We start from the raw sequence: 23,631 nt of genomic DNA on the forward strand, positions 1-23,631 counted from the left end.
TCTTCTGGGACGACTCCTGTTACCAGTAATTGGTTAAATAAATCTGTTAATGGTTTTGCTAGTTCACCGCTGAGCTCTTTTAATAGCTTTTGGTGTATCCCATCAGGCCCCTGTGACTAATTTGTATTAATTTTAGACAGCTGACTTAGAACCTCTTCCTCTGTAAAGACACATGCATCAAAAGATTCATTAGTCTTCCTTCCTAACTGAGGTCCTTTTCCTTCATAAAAACTGAACAGAAGTATTCATTGAGGCAGTCAGTTAGTTCTTTATCTTCTTCCATATACCTTCCTTCTTTTGTTTTTAATTTGTTAATTCCTTGTTTTAGTTTCCTTTTTTCATTTATGTATCTGAAGAATGTCTTTTTTCACTGACTGAGCTAATTTCTCTTCTGCCTGTGCTTTATAAGCTCTTATAACTTGTTTGACCTCTCTCTGCCTAATCTTATAAATTTGCCTGTCATCCTTGTTTTGGTTTGTTTTATAATTACCAAATGCTATCTTTTTGTTTTTAATGATTTTGGCCTCTTCTGCCACAGTGTTCTCTTCCTTTTTTTGCTTTTACTGACAAGCCTAAGGCAATTATCTGTTGCCTTCAATAGTGCCACTTTTAAGTAGTCCCATTTCTTTTGGACTCCATTGAAACTGTTTCAATCTGATAGGGACTCGTATACCACTAATCTAATTTTAGAAAAGTCAGTTTTTCTAAAATCTAAAACTTTTGTTTTTGTGTGGTGTGACTCAGTCACTGTACTTATAGTAAACCACACTGACTGGTGATCACTAGATCCCAAGCTTTCCCCTACAGTAATATAAGATACCAAATTCCCATTTGTGAATACTAAATCTAAAATGGCCTCCTTCCGGGTTGGCTCCTCCACTACTTGCTGTAGAGATAATCCCAGTAGGGAATTTAGAATATCTGTACTCCTGGCAGAACTAGCTATTTTGGTTTTCCATTTTACATCAGGAAGATTAAAGTCTCCCATAATGATAACTTCCCCTTTCAATGTCATTTTAGCTATTTCCTTAAAGGGGTTATCCGAGTGATGAAAAAAAATAATATAGCACTGAATATCTGATATATAACTGAGCTAAGCAAGTTTAATGCAAAAAAATATATATATTTCCTCATTTCCCTGGTTCTTTTCTGGCCCTTTGTTTACATGCAATAAAAACAATCTCTGCCCCTCCCCCTGCTCTGCTAAGGGAGTGAATACAAGAGCTGCCCTGAGTGACATGTCTGCCTGCTAGGAGACTCTGCAGCTTGTTGCTTGTTGTATGTGTAGGACTACAAGTCCCAGCTGTATAATGACACTGCTAAGGGAGTGGATACAAGAGCTGCCCTGAGTGCTGGGAGAAAACAGCAACTTGTAAGTGTAGAACTACAAGTTCCACTTATATAATGACACTGCAAATACACACAGGATCTTCCCCCTACCTGTAATGCTTTTCAGAACTTCTCTTTCAGCTCCTGTGCCCAGCATTTGTCTCCTCACTGCCTGCAGCTACACAGTAAACACTTCAGCCCTGAGTCTGTGCAGCTGAAGGGGTTAAGATTCCTAGGATAGAGCACACAGCCGGCAGTGAAGGGGGCGTGGCCAGCACAGTGACGTTTCGTTTACAGGCTTGTAAACGACCTTTATCAGAGCAGGGAGAGAAGCTGACATCACAGGTCATGTGACCCTCAGTGAAATCTGAGAAACCAGCCACCGGAGATAAAGTGAGTGAATTTGCCCAGTTAGGAACATAGAAAGAACAAAAAAATAACTCGGATAACCCCTTTAACTAGTAGATCATCTAATTCTTTGACTTGGCTAAGTGGTCTACATATCACACCTACACGAGTTGCCTTATGATTATCAAGCTGCAAGGTAACCCAAACTGACTCTAAATTGGTATCGCTAACTTGTATTAAAGGGCTTCTGTCACCCCACTAAACATTTTTATTTTTTTTTGGTTACTTAGAATGCCTATAATGCGATTTATGCATACATACTGTAATTAATCATTTCTGTTCAGCAGATTTAGTTAAAAACGTAGTTTTAAAATATGCAAATTACCTTGCTACCAGCAAGTAGGGCGGCTACTTGCTGGTAGCAGCCGCATCCTCCTATCCTAAAGACGTCCCCTCCGCATGTTGATTGACAGGGCCAACGGACCTGTCTGCTATCAAGATCTTGTGCCTGCGCCGTAACGGTATTCAGTCGGCGCAGGCGCACTGAAAGGCGGACGCTCGCTCGGTCGCTCCATCCTCAATGCGCCTGCGCCGATGACGTCACATCTACACCCGGCGCAGGCGCATTTAGGATGGAGCGGCCGAGTGAGCGTCCGCCTCTCAGTGCGCCTGCGCCGACTGAAGACAGGTACGGCACAGGCGCCAGATTTTGAATGCAAACAGGGCCAGCAGAGAAAGATCCCGTCCGCTGGCCCTGTCAATCAGCATGCGGAGGGGGCGTCTTTAGGATAGGAGGATGCGGCTGCTACCAGCAAGTAGCCGCCCTACTTGCTGGTAGCAAGGTAATTTGCATATTTTAAAACTACGTTTTTAACAAAATCTGCTGAACAGAAATGATTAATTACAGTATGTATGCATAAATCGCATTATAGGCATTCTAAGTAACAAAAAAAAAAAAACAGTTTAGTGGGGTGACAGAAGCCCTTTAAATTAGATTTGATCCTATTTTTCCACATACAGGGCCACCCCTCCCCCTTTCTTGCCTTCTCTGTCTTTTCTATATCGAGAGAACCCTGGTATTGTTATATCCCAGTGATTACTCCCATTGAACCATGTCTCAGTAACAGCCACTAAATCTATATTCTCAGATGCCATTATAGACTCAAGTTCATTGATCTTATTCCCTAAACTGCGAGCATTTGTAGACAAGACTCTGAGCTTGTCATTTCTTAAACTATGCGCTACTGGCATCTTCTGGCATTGTTCCGGGGGGGCAGTCGGACTGCTGGATTATCACTCTTTTGCCCCCCTTTCCTAGTTTAAATGCTCCTTAGCAAATACTTTGAACTGTTCACTGAGGACATTCGTTCCCTGAAGAGAAAGATGCAAACCATCTTTCTTGTACAGTTCTTTTCCATTCCAACGAGAGCTAACATGAGACACAAAGCCAAACCCTTGGTTCAGACACTATTCACCAAGCCATACATTGAATTCCTTAATGCGCATCTTCCTGCCATGCTGAAGGTTATGCACAGGCAAAACTGCAGAGAATGAAACGTATATCATTTCCAAGTGTGTGAAAAGCTTCCTCCACCTTTGAAACCTCATTGCAAGCCAGATCATTTGTCCCAAGATGGACAATAACATCCACCTCCCTTTCCTGCTTTGCTTGCCTAACAATATTAAGGATCCGTCGTCTATCCCTTCTAGCGGTAGCACCAGGGAGACATCTCACAAAACCATTTTTCTCAAACTTCACACCTCTTATGATGGAATCGCCCACCAACAGCTGCTTATTATCAGTCCTCACCTTATCCTTTTTGTCTTTGGCTGCAGTCTTGCATACTTTAGGCATGGGTGATGATTGTTCCTCACCCACTGTGCCTGAGCCATCCTCCATGTTGCTCTTGCACTCTGAAAGTGCTGCAAATGAATTATGGAGAGCCACAGACTGTGGGACATGTCTTCTATCCACAACTCTCAGTCTACCAGAACCTGCAGTAACCCATCTTCCATTTCTAGGGGGCCTCTGTGGCAGTGGCATTGCAATGTTTTCAGCCTGAGTTTGTTTAACAGTTCATTTACAAATCTCAGATTTCAAAAATGCTATTTCCTGCTGCACTATGGAGAGCTGTCTACAGATCAGAGAGTATCCAAACCTCCGAAGAGTGGAACCTGAAATAAAAGCACAACAATTCCTGCACAGAACCAGGTCTTCCATTGTAAAGAGGGGAAACATTTTAAACAAACAAATCTTACTTTTTTTTAGATTATATCCACCTCCTGAGTATCTCCTGAATATCTCAGATGCACTTAGTAATGCAGCACTAGAGAATGCAGCAAGCTATAATTAGGCAAGCTAATACTATGTTGCTATATATACACACACTCCCACAAAAGCTCCTCCTCCCAACAACAAATTTAACACCTTAATCACCTATGCTCATTTGCATTCAGACAATAGCAAGAACCTGTCTAACAAATTCCTTTCCTGTTTGAAGCAAAGTGTCTGAGTATCCACCAAAAACACAGCGGAAGTTCTGCTACAGTGGAAAAGCTCTAAGTTAGGGCTCATTCAGACGGCCGTATGCTGTCCGCAAAAATACTGAATGCTATCCGTTTTTTTGCGGATCCGCAAAAAAAATGAAACATGTCCTATACTTGTCCGTGAAAATCAGGACATGGCCCCATTGAAGTCTATGGGTCCGCAAAAATACTGAATGCTATCCGTTTTTTTGCAGATCCGTTTTTTTGCGGATCCGCAAAAAAACGGATAGCATTCAGTATTTTTGCGGACAGCATACGGCCGTCTGAATGAGCCCTTAGTCTAAGTCTAAATCTCCTGAATATCTCAGATGCACTTAGTAATGCAGCAAGCTATGTGCTGCAATAGAGCTTTGTTGCCAATGCTTGTGTTTGAATGTCAATGACATATTTTAATCCTGCAGATCAGTTTTGTGTGTTGGCCTTGTGGAGAAAAACAGTCATACACGAGTTGCTCGCACAGAGCTAGCGGCAGCCAAACTTGTTTTCAGTGGCATCACCAGTTCCCGAGCTCATCAAAATAGAAGTAGATCTGGCTCCGGCCATACATTGCCTCCCCTCTTTATTGCAGCCACGCCATCACCCTACTCCTCTGATGCCTCCTCCTCCTCAGCACACAGATCCCGCTCCCATGTCCTGTCCAACACAAAATCATCATCATAGTCCTAACCCTTCCCGTCACGTTTATCAGAAAGTGATATGTCATCGTGGGATCCTTGCCTCCTTCCAACCCGATTCCCTGTTCTGGGTTTGCCCATTTGACTCAAGTCACACTGTCACCACAGCTACTATTGCTGTTACCGTCACTACCACCACCACCACCAAAACAGCTATGCATTATTGGGTCCTCCACCTCTGCCTGAACCTCCTCCTTATGGCAGTCCTAACTCTGACACTTCTTACACAAGTCATTAACAGGAAGACTATTTGGATTATCTTCCACAGCACATGGGGCTTTGTTGCCTCTTCTTAGGAAACAAGAAGGTCCCTCATTAGAAGAGCGGAATTAAGAGACAGAGATGATGCAAATGAAAAGCTTCTCTGGAGCCACAAGGAGGAGAGCAGGAGGAATGCTGTGACTCTTGGCACATTGTCAGACTCAGAGGTGAAAATTGACATCATCCTGCTGTGACTGAGAGGAGGAGTGAGCCATCCAATCCACAATCTCATCCTCTTTGTCCTCTATAATATTGTGACGTCTACTAGAAGCAAAGGGAGAACTGTGGTCTGCTGCTACTACTACTAGCCGGACGGCTGGTGCTGCTAATACTGTGTGCACTACTACAGCCACCCACATTCTGAATCATAGATGATGAGGCACGGGTAGTGGAAGTGCTCATTAGTACAGAAGGCCCATGGAGTGGGAAGTACGGTGCTAAGTATTACATACCGCACCCTGTACGTTGCTAAGCATTACATACCGCACCCTGGTCCTCTTCTCCCGGCGTCAGCACCGCATTCTGTTCTGACACAGGTTTCAGGATACAGTGTGCGGCACGCAATATGACCTGACACTGACATCAGGACACAGTGCAGCGCCAGTGCCCGGATACAGTGCTGAACTAAGAGCGGTGGTACCTGGAGGAGGAGAGGTGAGTTTTTTTTCGTCTGGTCTAAGGGTCTGCATTTAAGGGACCAAGAGGTGAGGTGGGAGATATAGGTGTGACAGGGGTCTGCATTAGTCAGGGATCTGATATACGGTCTGTATAAATTTGGGTCTTCATTTAGGGTCTGTATAAATTTGGCTTCTGATCTCGGTCTGAGAAATTTTGATGCCAATTTGGGGTCTGTATAAGTATGGGATGTGTAATAATTTTGGGGTCTGATTTGCAGTCTGTATTATTTTGGGGTCTGTATTTTTTTAGGACCTGTTTGGAGGTATGTGTAACAGCGACCGCTGTGTGACGCTGTTCCCCTGCTTACCGCCGCGGCTCCAGGCACCGTGCTCACCGGTGATCCCGGCCAGTGCTTCCCAGTCACCACCGCAATCCTTAGCCCTGTCTGTGTAGGTGCTGTTGCACTGGGATCCGCTCCACAGCTTCCATTTTACCTGGACACTGCTTGTACTCGGCTGGTGATGTGGCAGTACGCATCATTCCCTGTCGGGAGGTGAGTCATGTCAGGTGATCTCGCTGACCAACCCTGACTCTCCTGCACATATTTAAGTGGCTCAGCCCTCTTCCTAGATGCCTCAGTGTCAGGTCTTTGTGTTTGCTAAAGAGCCTGATAACCACTTGTGTTCCTGACTTGTGCTTCGCTTCTGGACTCTGCTAATCGTCTCATCCTTGCCGGCTTGCATCGCCTCTCCTGTTGCCGATCAGGATTGTCTGACCTTGTTCCTGTGCTGCCTGCCTTGACCCTCTGCTTGTCCTGACTACGCCTCCGTCTCATCCACCGGTTCCTGTCTTGTTGCTCCTGGTGACCACCCTGTCTGTCCACTATGTCTATACTGTCGGTACCTTCGCAGGTACCTCCTGGTCCACCCGGACCAGCTGCTACTGACTCTGGGACTGCCCTGGAGTAGTACCTGGCAGCTACCCTAACGGCAAAGTCTATCCCCACCATCAGGGGCTCTAGTGAAGTCCAGGTAGCTGCATAGCCTCGCCCATCCAGGGTACAGCCAGTCGGTAGCACAGTGGGTTCACATCCGCTGATCCGTGACATTATGTATTAGTATTGGGGTTGCCCAATCATATAAAAAGTCTCGTCCCTGCCATTCGTGCCAGGGTCCTAATGGGGCTAGATAGGACTCTAGGTATTCCTGCGTATGAACTCACCTACCTTTGGGGTCTGTTCATACTGATCGTCAGTCAGGATTTTGGTTAGGGTTTTCACTAGGAGGTGTCCATCTTCCTTCCCTAGTTCTCAGGCCTGATTCCCTGTCCCCCCCCCCCTCCCTCCTATGCTCAGTACTGTGAGTCAGTATGACACGCAGATGACAGGTGTCACTCTTAGGCTTCATGCACACAACAGTATTTTTTCACGGTCCGCAAAACGGGGTTCCGTTGGTCCGTGATCAGTGACCGTTTTTTCGTCCGTGGATTTTCCTTGATTTTTGGAGGATCCACGGAAAATTAAAAAAAAGTCGTTTTGGTGTCCGCCTGGCCGTGCGGAGCCAAATGGATCCGTCCTGACTTACAATGCAAGTCAATGTGGATGGATCTGTTTGACGTTGACACAATATGGTGCAATTGCAAACGGATCCGTCCCCCATTGACTTTCAATGTAAAGTCAGGAGTTAATATACCATCGGATCGGAGTTTTCTCCAATCCGATGGTATATTTTAACTTGAAGCGTCCCCATCACCATGGGAACGCCTCTATGTTAGAATATACCATCGGATTTTAGTTAGATCGTGAAACTCATATCCGACAGTATATTCTAACACAGAGGCGTTCCCATAGTGATGGGGACGCTTCAAGTTAGAATATACTACGTACTGTGTACATGGCAGCACCCGATCTCTTACAGGGGGCTGTGATCAGCACAATTAACCCCTCAGGTGTCGCACCTGAAGGGGTTAATTGTGTGTATCATAGCCCCCTGTAAGAGATCAGGGGGTGGCGGAGAGTTCCAATCGGAGTCCCAGTTTAATCGCTAGGGCTCCGATCGGTAACCATGGCAACCAGGATGCTACTGCAGTCCTGGTTGCCATGGTTACTTAGCAATATTAAAAGCATCATACTTACCTGCTGCGCTGTCTGTGACCGGCCGGGAGCTCCTCCTACTGGTAAGTGACAGGTCTGTGCGGCGCATTGCTTAATGATCTGTCACTTACCAGTAGGAGGAGCTCCCGGCCGGTCACAGACAGCGCAGCAGGTAAGTATGATGCTTCTAATATTGCTTACACTGTGCCATATTGTATTACACTGTGCCACCAATGAAAATAATACAAAAGAGGGAGGGAGGGGGGGGCCGCACTGGCCACCAATGAAATTAAAACTGGGGAGGGAGGGGGGTCTGCCCCCTGAAGCCTGGCAGCCCCTGATCTCTTACAGGGGGCTATGATATGCACAGTTAACCCCCCCTCAGGTGCAGCACCTGAGGGGTTAATTGTGCGGATCACAGCCCCCTGTAAAAGATCAGGTGCTTCCAGGCAGCAGGGGGCAGTCATGTACACAGTTCGTAGTATATTCTAACTAGAAGCGTCCCCATCACTATGGGAACGCCTCTGTGTTAGAATATACTGTCGGATATGAGTTTTCACAAAGTGAAAACTCAGCATGAAAGTAACTTACGGCCACGGATCACGGACGCGGATGCCAATCTTGTGTGCATCCGTGTTCTTTCACGGACCCATTGACTTGAATGGGTCTGTGAATCGTTGTCCGTCAAAAAAATAGGACAGGTCATATTTTTTGGACGGACAGGAAACACGGATCACGGCCGCTGATGAACAACGGCGCATTTTCCGAGTTTTCAACGGACCCATTGAAAGTCAATGGGTCCGCAGAAAATCACGGAAAACGGAACAACGGCCACGGATGCACACAACGGTCGTGTGCATGAGGCCTTAGAATCATGAACCTAAACTTCAATGTGCCAATCATGTTCCTAACATAATGGGCAATCGATATTTTGCACACAAAAAACCCCCCACAAATAATACACATTAACCTCATGTTGTGTATTTTTTGTGTTCTGTGCTGCATCGAATGGTATAGTGCAGTGGTGGCGAACCTATGGCACGGGTGCCAGAGGCGGCACTCAGAGCCCTCTATGTGGGCACCCGCACCTTGGAAAAAGTCTATGGTGTACCAATATGCCTTAGACTTCTCCTGCCATTCATCAGTGTAGGGCATGCATGCTATGAACAACAGAGGCATTGCATTAAATGTAGGCAGGTTATTATAGCTAAATGATAAAGTACATGGAAGATATATTGTATTGGTATTAGGGTTAAATTTCAGTGTTGACACTTTGCAATAAATAAGTGGGTTTTGGGTTGCGGTTTGGGCACTCAGTCTCTAAAAGGTTTGCCATCACTGGTATAGAGTATTGCAATACTTTTACTTGGTATCAAACTCTAGTCTGCAGTAGTACTAATTGCCCACTTATAGTTCTGCTAATAGAAAAAAAAAATTCACCTTATTTGTGCCAGTAGAAAAAAGTGTCCCCTTATATACACCGACATATATTTTGGTAATTAACCGGGCAGCACGGTGGCTCGGTGGTTAGCACTGGTGTCTTGCAGCGCTGGGGTCCTAGGTTCGAATCCGACCAAGGACAAAATCTGCATGGAGTTTGTATGTTATCCCCGTGTTTGCGTGGGTTTCCTTCGGTTTCCTTCCACACTCCAAAGACTGATAGGGACCTTAGATTGTGAGCCCCATTGGGGGAAGCAGGATGCTAATGTCTGTAACGTGCTGCGGAATATAGTAGTGCAATGTAAAAGAAATAATTAAATTAACAGACACTGCGCTGAACGGCTTAACCCCTTTCTGACACAGAGATTTTTCATTTTTCCCTCCCTGCCTTCCTGGAGCCATAACTTCTTTATTTTTTGTTCACAGAGCCACATGAGGGTTTGTTTTTTATGGAACAAGTTGTACTTTCTAGTGGCACTATTTAATATTACATATGATGTATTGGGAAGCTCGTTTTTTTTTTTTTATGGAAGCACTAATTAGTAAAGGAGAACCAGGGAGCGATGAATACAGCTCTCCCCGTGCTAGCTCAGTACTCCTCGCTCTTGGTCTTCTGCAGGCTCTGCGCGCTGCGCTGTGACCTGTGCACAGCGTGAGGATGTCGGCGTACTTTGTGACCTCGCGCTGTGTGACGTTGGGTCACAGCACAGCAGGAAGAGCACTGAATATCAGGAGGGGGTCCGGAACAGGAGAGGTGAGTTGATTTTTATTTATTTTTTTGTCTGATCTGAGGACTGATTAACTTGGAGGTTTTATTAACATGGCGGTCTGATTTGAGGTCTGAATGGGTGTGTTAGTAACATGGTGTCTGATTTGAGGTCTGAATGGGTGTGTTATAAACATTGGAGGTCTAAGCTGAGGTCTGATAAAAATATTATTACTTTTGTTTTCCTCTTCTACAACCTAGGTGCGTCTTATAGGCCGAATAATACTGTATACAGTTTTTTTAATACTGAAAAAAAAAAAAAAGTAAAAAATACCTACAGCTAATTTTTTGCGGGTCGATCTGTAGTTTTTATTGATACCATTTTGAGGTATGTTTTTTTTCATTACACAATTCACCGTAAGGGATCAATATTTTTAGCTTTAAATAGTAGAGGTTTTATCTGATGCAGTGATGCCTATGATGACTATATTTTGGATTATTTAGTTTTATTTCAATTTGGGGTAAAGGGGGGGGAGATTTGAATTTTTGTAATTAAAAAAACTCTAATTTTTTTTTGGCCCCCAACATGCAATCAATAGATTGTCTTTTATATTAAGTATTGAAATTTTAGCCATTACAGAATATAAAGATCAGTATATTACAATACATGCTGCCACCTGCATTGGAATATACAAGTAATAGTCCTAAAAGCCTTCTACAGCTTCTGGCCTATTACTACTATGGGACGCCTTCCCTGATTTCATGTAAAAGTGTTCCTGTCCAGAAAGCGCGTGTTTCTCGGTTTTTTTACCCCTCAGACGCCGCGGTCACATTTGAACACAGCATCTGAGGGGATTAATGTCTGTGAACGGCATTATCACTGATCACAGACATTAGCCCCGTATGTCTGCTGTATGGAACTGCAAGCACCTGGCGGCTCAGGCGCTTGTTCCGGAGCAGACACCATCTTTAGAGACCCGACATCCGCCGTACATGTATGGATGTCAGGAAAGGGCTAAAGGGAACAGTTTAGGGGCCATTTTGTTGCTGACAAGTTCCATTTAATTACAATTAACACAATCTTTTATGGCACCAGAAACCATTTGCAAACAATAACATGAAATACAGAGTACAGTATACTCCACTGCTGCTGGGGGAGGTCAGTAGAAAGCTCCATTACATCAGTCTGTAGAGGATTTGTAGAAACCTCAGCTTCACCTACCTGATGATCCAGTGGGATATTTGGTTTCTCCTCTGGACAGTCCTGGGAATACTGAGGACTGGGACATCTCTCTGGTGGATTTCTCTGACTGGATCCATCTGTAGGAAAAACACACAGTGACTGAATACATTGTCTATATCCAATGAGTGAATCTGTGATGGTGGCCGGTCCGTGGCTGCTGACATCTCCTTGTTCCTTGAAGGCCGTTGGAGCTCTTACCCAACTCCCTGCTCCGGTGGTCCATACCTATTGACATTTCATTGTTCTGTCCACAGCGTGCTGATCTGTGGCCAGCTCTTGGCCTGCAGTGGCTTTGTCCGCCTGTAGGGCATGTGCTTCTTAAAGGGCCAGCATGTGTGGCCCTAATCTGTCTACTCTATGGCTAGCCTCCCTGGGATATTTAAGGCACCCTCCCCTGTGGAATGGTGCCTGAGTAAGAGGTTCTAGTTGCTAGTTTCCTACCAAGGAGATCCACTCTTGAGTTCAGTTTCACATTTAGACTGCTTTCAAACGAAGCGAGTGTGAGGCTGAGGACTCACATCGCAGCACCCGTCCTGAACTTCCAGCACTGCCAGGGTCGTACAGCATTATACTGATTAATGATGCTATGTAACCCTTAGAGGTAGTATTAACCCTGTGCTGCCTACTCTGATCTTTGCACTGTTTACTGCATTACACAAACGCTCCCTGTCTTTTCTTGTCTTGTGGCTACAGTTCTGACTGATCCCTTGGTGCTTTTCATTGGTATCTCTTGATCCCAGTGGGTCAGCAGCCACTGAACAGAGACTACTTCCAAAGGTAGTGGCCTGGTGGTTCCCCTGCAGTGATGTCCATATGGATTAAAGGGTAAGGACTGGGGGGGGGAATCTAGCTGCTCCTTTAGCAGTAGCCCCAGCCAAATCTGTGGCACAGCACATCTACATCCGCACTCTGATTCAAAACTGTTCTCCTCTCTACAGTCATGGAAGGTCTCCTCTTACCCGGTGATGTGAGGGACTGGTGATTCTCCATCATGACGTCCTTGTACAGATCCTTGTGTTCTTCTAAATACTCCCACTCCTCCATGGAGAAATAGACAGCGACATCCTGACACCTTATAGGAACCTGACAACACAAGGACACAGTCATTACCAGACCCCTCCCTTGGCGTTATTGTATAATGTCCCAGCATTCCCAGCAGCGCTCACCTCTCCGCTCAGCAGCTCAGTGATCCTGGTGGTAAGTTCTAGGATCTTCTGCTCATGTATCAGGGAATGAGGTGGAGGCTCGGTGATGGGGTTCTGGGTCCTGCTCCGTCCTCCTGACACACGGGGTGTCACACACTCACCAGACGACTTCATCACTACTGTGTAATCCTGTGTATGGGGAGACGCCGATCACTACAGAGATTCTAAGAATCCTTCACCTTTCCAGACATTTCCCTGGTTTATTACTAGAGATAAGAGTGATGTCATGTGAGACTCTCACCTCTCCAGTTATCAAGGAGATGATCTCCAGGGTGAGGTCTAATATCCTTGCAGCCATGTGGTCTCTGTCCTTCTCCATCCTTGGTGGGTCATCGATGGAAAGGACCATTGTCTTTCAAAAGAAGAGAGTCCTGAACCTAAGAAACCTGAGGGAAAGAAGGAGGATTGTGAGCAAAATCACATCTTACATGAACTAAAGTGTCTCACAAACTAAGAACAACAAAACTCTACCAATATTGTACAACGGAGATGACTTGGCTATTGAGGTGTCTTATACATACCAGACTGGTGACCATAATAAATCAGTCAGCCGGCCTCCTGCTATACAGTGAATACAGTGTTACACAGGACACACATCGCAGTCTACCACATACAGCAGACAGTTCTCATCTTATTTTTACTGTAAATGTCTTTATTAATGGGACGACTGATAGGAAGTTCACAGACACTTGATCTGACATGCTTTCTGCAGCCTTTGAGAATTTGAATGTTTTCCATTGTAATGACCCACATTTGGTCTCAGGACTGTGTTTAAAGTGAACCTGAGTCTTCAAAAAAGGTTTGTATAATGGCAGTGCTTCTTTGTACAGTCTGTGAAGGAACTGTTATGTTTGGGCTTACCTTAAAGGGCTTCTGTCAGCCCACTAAACAGTTTTTTTTTTTTTTGCTTAATAATAACCCCTACACTGCGATTTATCCATACATAAGTAAAATAATAATTTTGGTTCAGTAAAATTTGCTAAAACCCTATTTTTATAATATGTAAATTACCTTGCTACCAGCAAGTAGGGCGGCTACTTGCTGGTAGCAGCCGCATCCTCCGATGGTAATGACGCCCCCTCCGCTTGTTGATTGACAGGGCCAGTGGACGGGATCTTTCTCCGCTGGCCCTGCCTGTTTTCATTCAATATCTGGCGCCTGCGCCGCGGCCGTACCTATCTTCAATCGGCGCAGGCGCACTGAGAGGCGGCCACTCACTCGGCCGCTCCATCCTCAATGCGCCTGCGCCGGGTGTAGATGTGACGTCATTGGCGCAGGCGCATTGAGGATGAAGCGGCCGAGTGAGTGGCCGCCTCTCAGTGCGCCTGCGCCGATTGAAGATAGGTACGGCCGCGGCGCAGGCGCCAGATATTGAATGAAAACAGGCAGGGCCAGCGGAGAAAGATCCCGTCGACTGGCCCTGTCAATCAACAAGCGGAGGGGGCGTCATTACCATCGGAGGATGCGGCTGCTACCAGCAAGTAGCCGCCCTACTTGCTGGTAGCAAGGTAATTTACATATTATAAAAATAGGGTTTTAGCAAATTTTACTGAACCAAAATTATTATTTTACTTATGTATGGATAAATCGCAGTGTAGGGGTTATTATTAAGCAAAAAAAAAAAAAACTGTTTAGTGGGCTGACAGAAGCCATATTATCTCATTTCAGCTGCACAGCTAGATGCATTTCACTCAGAAGCAGGGGGTGTCTCCCTTCTACAGATACTGTATGCAGTGATCTCACTTTCCTTACTTTACACTAAGGAGCTCAGAAAGCTGATAAAGATGGATAAATCACACTTACAGAAAGGCAGGAGGCTCCTGGGATCTTCAGAAGCTTCGTAGAAGACGTTATTTTATCAGGGTCAGGATCTCAGCCGGCTCTGACACCCCCCCACTTCCTCTCACCCCCCCCCCCTTACTTTCCTTCTCATTACTCCCCTTCCCTCCGATGAGAACATAATGTTCAGGCCTAGTACTGTTATCCATCGCTCACTGAATAATGGTCTACGTTGTCCACCTATCTAGTTCTTTGTACAGAAGGGATTATTTACACATCAATATCCAGCTCTCCTGTTTTACGATATATTTGCCTCTTTTTCGGATCTTGCGGTTGGAATATATACTTCTGTTATTGCTAACTCAAGATGTAACCTATAAGACAGTTGTACCGATGTCCTGCTGTTCCTGGGCTTTAATTCATTCACAATAAAAAGAACTTTGAAACAGAAAAGAAGTGTCGGGTCCCCATCAAGCACCTGTGCACAATGTCCTGGTATATCCGTTCTATGTACATTCCCTGAGTGTGATTAGGGAGAGTTCAGGAGCCTTACCCCAAATTATTGTTTTATTATTAACATTTTTTTATTGATACTTAGTGTTCACCTCCTTTATTTAGTTTTATTTAAACCACCGGAGTTTTTGGGTGAGTGCCATTATCTTTTGTAATTATTTAACATCTATAAGAGATTGCTTACAGTTTCCACATCCATCCTCCTCCAGGTACCTTATTCTATCCTGTTGGCGCCCTTCTCCCCTCCCCCTCTCTGAGTTTCACCCTCAGGGTATTATACTAAACTCCTATTTTCTTTTATATATTTATTGACATCACTATCTGACCGGTGGGGGTCCGACACCTGCCCCCCGCTGATCAGCTGTTTATAGAGGGGGCTGTGCCCCCTGCGAGCCCTGCTTCCTCTGTATTACACTGCCCATCGTCTCCCCTGTAGCGGCGGTGTAGTGCGATTACAATTACTTGCTTCATTCAAGTCTATGGAGCGAGTTCTAGTAATTATACTGCTCCTCCGAGACAGCGGGCAGTCTAATGAAGAGGAGGTAACACTCACATGGAGCGCTGCCTCCTCTTCAAACAGCTGATCGGCGGGGGTGCCGGGTGTCGGACCTTCACAGATCTGATACTGATGACCTATCCTGAGGAAAGGTCATCCATATAAAACCCCTGCACAACCCCTTTAAGATGGAAATGTCATATTTCAACTCCAGCGGCGTTCTCTTTATTCCAGAAGGACGGTCTTATTTAATAACCGCAACTCATACGCTTTATTCTCCCTCTCATGAAGTAATCCAATAATCCTCCCAAAAACCCCAACAAGGCAACATTATTTTAAGGGGACAGCACTATTGTGAGGGGGCACTAAGGGGACAGCACTATTGTGAGGGGGCACTAAGGGGACAGCACTATTGTGAGGGGGCACTAAGGAGACAGCACTATTGTGAGGGGGCACTAAGGGGACAGCACTATTGTGAGGGGGCACTAAGGGGACAGCACTATTGTGAGGGGGCACTAAGGGGACAGCACTATTGTGAGGGTGCACTAAGGGGACAGCACTATTGTGAGGGGGCACTAAGGGGACAGCACTATTGTGAGGGTGCACTAAGGGGACAGCACTACTGTGAGGGGGCACTAAGGGGACAGCACTATTGTGAGGGGGCACTAAGGGGACAGCACTATTGTGAGGGGCACTAAGGGGACAGCACTATTGTGAGGGGGCACTAAAAGGACAGCACTATTGTGAGGGGGCACTAAGGGGACAGCACTATTGTGAGGGGGCACTAAGGGGACAGCACTATTGTGAGGGGGCACTAAGGGGACAGCACTATTGTGTGGGGGCACTAAGGGGACAGCACTATTGTGAGGGGGCACTAAGGGGACAGCACTATTGTGAGGGGGCACTAAGGGGACAGCACTATTGTGAGGGGGCACTAAGGGGACAGAACTATTGTGAGGGGGCACTAAGGGGACAGCACTATTGTGAGGGGGCACTAAGGGGACAGAACTATTGTGAGGGGGCACTAAGGGGACAGCACTATTGTGAGGGGGCACTAAGGGGACAGCACTATTGTGAGGGGGCACTAAGGGGACAGCACTATTGTGAGGGGGCACTAAGGGGACAGCACTATTGTGAGGGGGCACTAAGGGGTCAGCACTATTGTGAGGGGGCACTAAGGGGGCAGCACTATTGTGAGGGGGCACTAAGGGGACAGAACTATTGTGAGGGGGCACTAAGGGGACAGCACTATTGTGAGGGGGCACTAAGGGGACAGCACTATTGTGAGGGGGCACTAAGGGGACAGCACTATTGTGAGGGGGCACTAAGGGGACAGCACTATTGTGAGGGGGCACTAAGGGGACAGCACTATTGTGAGGGGGCACTAAGGGGACAGCACTATTGTGAGGGGGCACTAAGGGGACAGCACTATAGTGAGGGGGCACTAAGGGGACAGCACTATCAAATGGAGGAGGGGAGTTCTGTTCTTAACACAAGTGTGTGTGTGTGTGTGGGGGGGGGGGGGGGGGGGTTAAAGGCTGTGCTATTGGCCCCCACAATGGCAGCGCTCATTAGTAACAGCTCATATGGAAAAATACCAGTAATTATTATTATTGCTGGTAGAAAATATCACCGGCAGAGGCAGTAAATTACCGGCCGGGGGGCGACCCTACTGGTCATCAGTGTGCGGTAGGTGGGGGCTCGCCTCTATCAGGACCCCACTAATCCTGGGAATGGAGGGGCTGCAGAGCTGCTTTACTGCTGAATCTCCTCCACAGTCCCTGCTCATTAGAGCTCCGGCCTCCGCTGTGCAGGGACAGTGAGGAGAGGACACAGCGCTGCAGCCCCTTCATCTAGAAGAGGTTGTCCCCACCGACCACACACTGACTCCATATCCTAGTGATATCACAGAACAGTGTGTGATGGAAGACCCCTCTAATCCAGGAGAACAGCCCCTCTTACAGGGGTCTGGGGGTCTCCTAATATTCCAGGGGGAGAGCAGACATGTCTGAGGAGAACTCCCCTCCTGACCTCCAGACTGTGTGAGCAGAGACTCTCTATGGCCGGTGCTGCCCCCTGCTGGCTGGACCTGCTATATGTCACCTATAGAACCGCTCCATTCTAATAAACCCAGAACCAAGACCAATAACTGACCTGCAGATCTCACCTCCTGGGGCTGCAGGACCTGCGATGACGTCACACTGGTCACATGACAGGAAGGGACCACACAGTGAAAACCCTTTTTCTGCTTTACTCCTCCCCTCATGTGACTGATCACATGACCATGACATCATCAAAGGTCCTGAAGTCACTAGGATATAATGTCGGTAGTATCTACACTCTGTGAGCTGTAAGGACCTTCAGACGAGGTCACGACCCCAAACTCACCAAGCAGCTCACAGTAACACACAATGCACCAACTTGATAAATGAGATGCAAAGGAAAACTGGCGGCTTAGTTGACCATAGCAACCAATCAGATTCCACCTTTCATTTTCCAAAGGAGCTCTCCAATCTGAAAGGTGGAATGTGATTGGTTGCTAGGGGCAACTAACCCAGTTTTCCTTTACTCCAATTTGACAATCCTCCCCCAATGATTATTCTTAGTAATTAGTATTCGCTCTTCGGGGTGCAGTCGCCTAGCGCCAGCTGTTGGGTATAGGCGGCCGCCTCTCTCCGCCGTCGGGAAAGAGCGAGATCTCTGGGAAGTCTCACAGAGCGAGTTCTTCCCTCAGAGTTTTTCTGGCGGAGACATGAATGGATTGTAGCGCCGTCCTTTCCCTCTGAGGACGTCTCCGCGGCGCATAAAAGGGCCCCAGACAGATCAGGGAGACGTCCCCTCCATCTCCTCCCATTTCAGGCAGCACTCGCTTGGTAGCAGCGTCCATTTTCTATGGAGACGTCTCCACAGATAACATGAAAGGGCCCAGACACGTCAGCGGAGATATCTCTCCACCATATTGTTCTAGGGTTGTCCCCCGACCGCTATCTCACTGGTAAGGCCGGTATTTTAGTGGTCCTGCAGGTGACGGTAATTTTTTTCTACCGGCAATAATAACTGACGTTTTCTCCCTACAAGGACTGTACTAATGAGCGCGTCCATTGCGGAGCTCTCATTAGTGCAGCCTTTACCTATCACCAGGGCCCACATCTTGTAATAATGTGATAAAAACACAGTCCGACGTCCAACACCCCCGCCGATCAGCTGTTTGAGGAGACGGCGCGTGCTGTTCACTGCTGCTGTCCCATAGACATACAGCAGCAGAGCAGGAAGAGAGAAGGGATACGGCACGTGCGCACAGGGTGTCAGACCCCCACCAATCTAATGTTGATTACCTATACTAAGGATAAGTCATCAATATGAAAAAACCCGGAGAACCTCTTGAAGTTACCCCCAATACTGTACCTGTTGTGCTCCCCCCATGTCCACAAACACTATACTATACACCCAGACTGCCCTCATTAGTAATGGTGCCCCCAATAGTGATAAGTCTCCCCAAGATAGCCCCCATTAGTAGCAATGCCCTCCATATTGCGTCAAATAATAATAACGCCCCTACAGTACTCTAGTAGTAATATTATAACCATAATGCTCCCAGTGGCTCTAATGTCCCCCTGTAGTGCCAGTATCCTCCATTCTGCCCCAGTAGTGCCAAGTATATACAATGATCTCCTCCCCCCCATCCCTGGGGCCCCCAGCAGTGTGGACCTTTAGTATAAAAAAAAAAACCCTGACTCCCTCCCGTCCCCCCGCTGCTGTCTGCGTCAGTTTTATCTGTGGCTTGTGTTGCTGCGTCCCAATGACATCACCCCTCCTGCTCGGGGTCTCACGTGATGACGTCATCATGCGAGATCCAGAGCAGGAGGTTGCAGTGATGTCATTGCAGCTTCTTGCTCTGTTATAATGCCTCACAGGCTTGAGGCCTAGGCTACTTTCACACTAGCGTTTTTGCTGGATCCGGCAGGGTTCAGCAAAATCTCTTCCGTTACTGACAATACAACCGTCTGCATCCGTTATGAACGGATCCTGTTGTATTATCTTTAACATTGCCAAGACGGAAAGTCCTTTGAAAGTTAAGTGGGACGGATCCGTTTTCTATTGTGTCGTCCACATTGACTTGCATTGTTGGTCATGAATCCGTTTAGCTCCGCATCCCAGGACGCAGCATGCTGCGGTTTGCTCTCCGGTAAGAGAACGCAACGCAATGCATTTTGGAGCATTCCATTCTGTTCAGTCACATTGTGTCCCCATTGACAATAAATGAAGACAAACCAGAAGCGTTTTTTCCGGTTTTGAGACCTTATGACGGATATCAATACCGGAAAATTGTAACGCTAGTGTAAGATGTCATCCCGCAGATCCTGTCCTGAGCCTCCAGTCAGTAGAGAGCGTTCACAGCGGTGCGATCAAATGGATGAGGTGAGGTCTTCTTGTGATCTTCGCCTGTTATATTCTTATATTCATATTTATTGCACTTCTTATTTTGGATTCATCATTAGTCCAACCCTGTGTATTTGAGGCCCTATGCTCTTTAGCCTGTACGTACAGTACAGACCAAAAGTTTGGACACACCTTCTCATTCAAAGAGTTTTCTTTATTTTCATGACTATGAAGGCATCAAAACTATGAATTAACACATGTGGAATTATATACGTAACAAACAAGTGTGAAACAACTGAAAATATGTCATATTCTAGGTTCTTCAAAGTAGCCACCTTTTGCTTTGATTACTGCTTTGCACACTCTTGGCATTCTCTTGATGAGCTTCAAGAGGTAGTCCCCTGAAATGGTCTTCCAACAGTCTTGAAGGAGTTCCCAGAGATGCTTAGCACTTGTTGGCCCTTTTGCCATCACTTTGCGGTCCAGCTCACCCCAAACCATCTCGATTGGGTTCAGGTCCGGTGACTGTGGAGGCCAGGTCATCTGGCGCAGCACCCCATCACTCTCCTTCATGGTCAAATAGCCATTATTTCAAAGTTTTTGGCTGACTGACTGACCTTCATTTCTTAAAGTAATGATGGCCACTCGTTTTTCTTTACTTAGCTGCTTTTTTCTTGCCATAATACAAATTCTCACAGTCTATTCAGTAGGACTATCAGCTGTGTATCCACCTGACTTCTCCTCAACGCAACTGATGGTCTCAACCTCATTTATAAGGCAAGAAATCCCACTTATTAAACCTGACAGGGCACACCTGTGAAGTGAAAACCATTTCAGGGGTCTACCTCTTGAAGCTCATCAAGAGAATACCAAGAGTGTGCAAAGCAGTAATCAAAGCAAAAGGTGGCTACTTTGAAGAACCTAGAATCTACAATTTTCATAGTCATCAAAATAAAGAAAACTCTTTGAATGAGAAGGCGTGTCCAAACTTTTGGTCTGTACTGTATGTACAATTCATTGCTATGGTTAACATGAGACCTACTCGATTGTTGGTCTCCTATGCAATCCATGACGGTCTGTGGTAAAATTCCCGGCGTCTCGTTTGCCTGGCAACCAGCCTGCCTCCAGTGTGTTAGTAACCGTCCCTCCTCTTGATTTGCGTGCGGTGGGGCGCGGCGGCTCCCTGCGTTGCCTTCCACGCCCCTCCGCCTCCATCACGTGCTATGTCACGTAGAGCGCGTCCTTTCTTGCACAGCTCCCCCCGGCAACGCGTGGAGCGTGGCGCCGCTGTGCGCTGCGTTCCACGGCACGCAAATCATTGATCACGTGATCCGCTTCACTTGGCACCACGTGACTATAGAGGGCGGTCCTGGATCACTGGCGCGCTGTGTCTTGCCTTTAAAAAGCGGCTATATGAAGGTACTTATTGCTGACAGCCCTGTACTATTTACCCAACACCTTGGGCCCCACAGGGACCTCGTTATGCTATATGCCATGCAACATTACGCTGACATAGCCCACTGGCGTGCCAGCGTATAGGTCCGTCTGTGTATACATTTTTTGCCTGATCCCACTGGCCCGGCAACCTTTTCTGAGCCATACTGGTCCCATTGGCCTGGCTCAGCGTTTTTTGCCTCACGGCTTTAATTGTTGCCATTTTTGTTATTCATTTTCCCCTTAAATGCAGGCTTGTCTTGCCTGCCACCCTCAATTGCATACTTCCCCTGATGAGTTTTTGAAATGAAACGTGACACGTCTGGAGTTTTTTTTAGGGTGCATTAGGGATACTGCCCGGTACTAGGGACAGGTATCCGGACGGGGTCGCCCCTTGCGGGGCAAGCACTCCGTATAGATAGGTAGGGCATCACCAGCCCATCCCTGAATTAGGGTTTTACTAGGGAATTTACTCCTGACCCCTACCTACACTGCAACAATTTTTTGTGGCATCATTCTTGTATGGTCTCCAGTATTTGCAGCAACATTGAATTGGAAGACGCACTCCACGGCATCCTGACATGGCACCCATTTGATGGGCGAATTCCACCTTGACCATAACCATTGACGGGTGAGAGCGTTCCTTTTATTTATACTGGTACCATCTTGTCACTGTCTAGGCCCACACAGGCTTGTCTATTATGTTACTTTGTTAAGTTCCTTTGTGCGCTATTCTCTTTTACCTAGACCTAATTAAACGCTAAGTTTTATTCCCTCTGTCCCCTTCTGGGGATAGTTAATTGCTATTTGATATTTGGGAGTTTTTTGGACAAGCTGTTCACTTAGCTTGACCATTCTGTACTTATTTTTCACGAAAAAGAAATATACATTCGCTATTCGCTGCTGCACTTATATGTTGAAAAACCTTTATTGACGTATATCAGTAGAAAAATAAATATACATTCACCATTCGCTGCTGCACTTATATGTTGAAAAACCTTTATTGACGTATATCAGTAGAAAAAGAAATATACATTCGCTGCTACATTTATATGTTGAAAAGCCTTTAGTGGCGTATATACGTGCAAAAAGAAAAATTTATTCTGCGTTCAGCGCTGCAGTTATCTGTTGAAAAGCCTTTAGTGGTGTATTTGAGTAGAACATGAAAAATATATTCGGCAGTAGGGGTGTTTTAATTTTCTTTTTATTTACTTATTTAAGCTAACAGTATGTCAGACAGAGAAGTGTCAGGCCCTGCACAGGGAAGTGGCAGAGGCGTAAATGTTTCTGGCGCTGGCGCAGGTCGGAGCAGAGTAAGGAGGCATGGCAGCAGGGGTCACTTCGAGGGGCCTAAACTCCCAGTGTCAGCTAGCAGTCGTGTATTGACCAGCAACCCAGGGGTTCTTGATTGGTTGACTCGATCTTCGACTTCGTCGCAAGTGACAGCAGCACCAGCAGCGTGAGTTTATAGTCGCCGATGAGCAGCTTTCTTCAGCAGCTAGACATAGAGCAGATCCTGAACCAGCAGGTGGTGGCATACTTGGAGTGCACCCTGCCAGCCGTCATTAAAGATCAGCTGGACTACTGGGCAGCCAAACTGGATTTGTGGTCGCAACTGGCCGAGTTTGCCCTGGACAAGCTTTCCTGCCCAGCCAGTAGTGTGGCATCAGAACGAGTCTTTAGTGCGGCGAGAGCCATAGTTACCCCAAGAAGAACTCGCCTGGCCACCCAAAATGTGGAGAGACTGACCTTTGTCAAGATGAATCAGGTCTGGATCAGCCAGGATTCTCACCCACCAGTGCCTTATGCATCAGACTAGATCATCCATGGTGCCACACCAACACTTTGACAAAAGAGATCGGTTTCTTCTGGCTACCTGCCTCAGCTACTTTTCCCCGCCTAATGTCACTCATCTGATGCCAAGTGCTCCTTCTTTACCCAACTTCGTCAGCGAGTACTGGTAGTGCCACCCACCTCCCCACTCTGTCACCGGGTCACTCTGTGGTCTCTACATGCTGCTGCCACCTGCACACTATGTCACCTTGCCACTCTGTGGTATCCTCATGCTGCTTCTACCTCACCACTATGTCATAGGCCCACTCTGTAGCCTCCTGATGCTGCTGCCACCTCCATACTCTGTCCACTATTTGCCGTTTAGCGGTGCAGTCATATGTGGTAAAGCCCTTTTTGCCGTGTATTAGTGGCAAAATAAAAACATATTTGCCCTCCAGTGGTGCAGTTATATGTGGTAAAGCCCTTTTTGCTGTGTATTAGTGGCAAATAGAGGTGGAAGAACTCCGCTGTTCTGCATCTCTTGTATAGTCAATGTCTCCAACTATGGCCCTCTCGCGATTTACAGCAAATACATTATTTTCATGTAGAGATCCAAGAATTATGTTGGAGGCATGTAGTGTATGCAAGCCATGTGCGACCCCTCTCATCACTTTCACAATCTCGTCTGAACTCAATTTATTGTTGCCTTGAATACAGCCCAAACTTTTGCCAGGATAAAAGGGAACCATCAGGTATACCACCGGATCAAACTTGCAAAAATACAAGTAAGGAA

The 23,631-nt window shown here is 46.6% G+C and overlaps 1 protein-coding gene and 1 long non-coding RNA gene across 2 annotated transcripts in view; both read right to left on the bottom strand.

Annotated features, from left to right (window-relative positions):
- Positions 1–12,451, bottom strand: part of LOC120999663 (zinc finger protein 260-like) — a 124,818-nt gene extending 112,367 nt beyond the window's left edge. Inside the window, exons 1-3 of the mRNA XM_040430668.1 lie at positions 12,425–12,451; positions 12,218–12,341; positions 11,238–11,335 (exon numbers count right to left, since the gene is read on the bottom strand). Of these exons, the coding sequence (XP_040286602.1) occupies positions 11,238–11,335; positions 12,218–12,302 (183 nt within the window). The 5' untranslated portion in view covers positions 12,303–12,341; positions 12,425–12,451. The remainder of the gene's footprint in view (positions 1–11,237; positions 11,336–12,217; positions 12,342–12,424) is intronic.
- Positions 12,452–12,536: 85 nt separating this feature from the next.
- On the bottom strand, positions 12,537–17,458 carry LOC120999728. The gene is made up of 3 exons (XR_005778588.1): positions 17,406–17,458; positions 12,705–12,849; positions 12,537–12,592 (listed from the first exon to the last, which is right to left on the bottom strand). It is a non-coding gene; the product is annotated as an uncharacterized LOC120999728 (long non-coding RNA).
- Positions 17,459–23,631: the final 6,173 nt, after the last annotated feature.

The sequence above is a fragment of the Bufo bufo genome, chromosome 4 (genome assembly GCF_905171765.1).
Source record: "Bufo bufo chromosome 4, aBufBuf1.1, whole genome shotgun sequence".
Classification (NCBI taxonomy): Eukaryota; Metazoa; Chordata; class Amphibia; order Anura; family Bufonidae; genus Bufo; species Bufo bufo.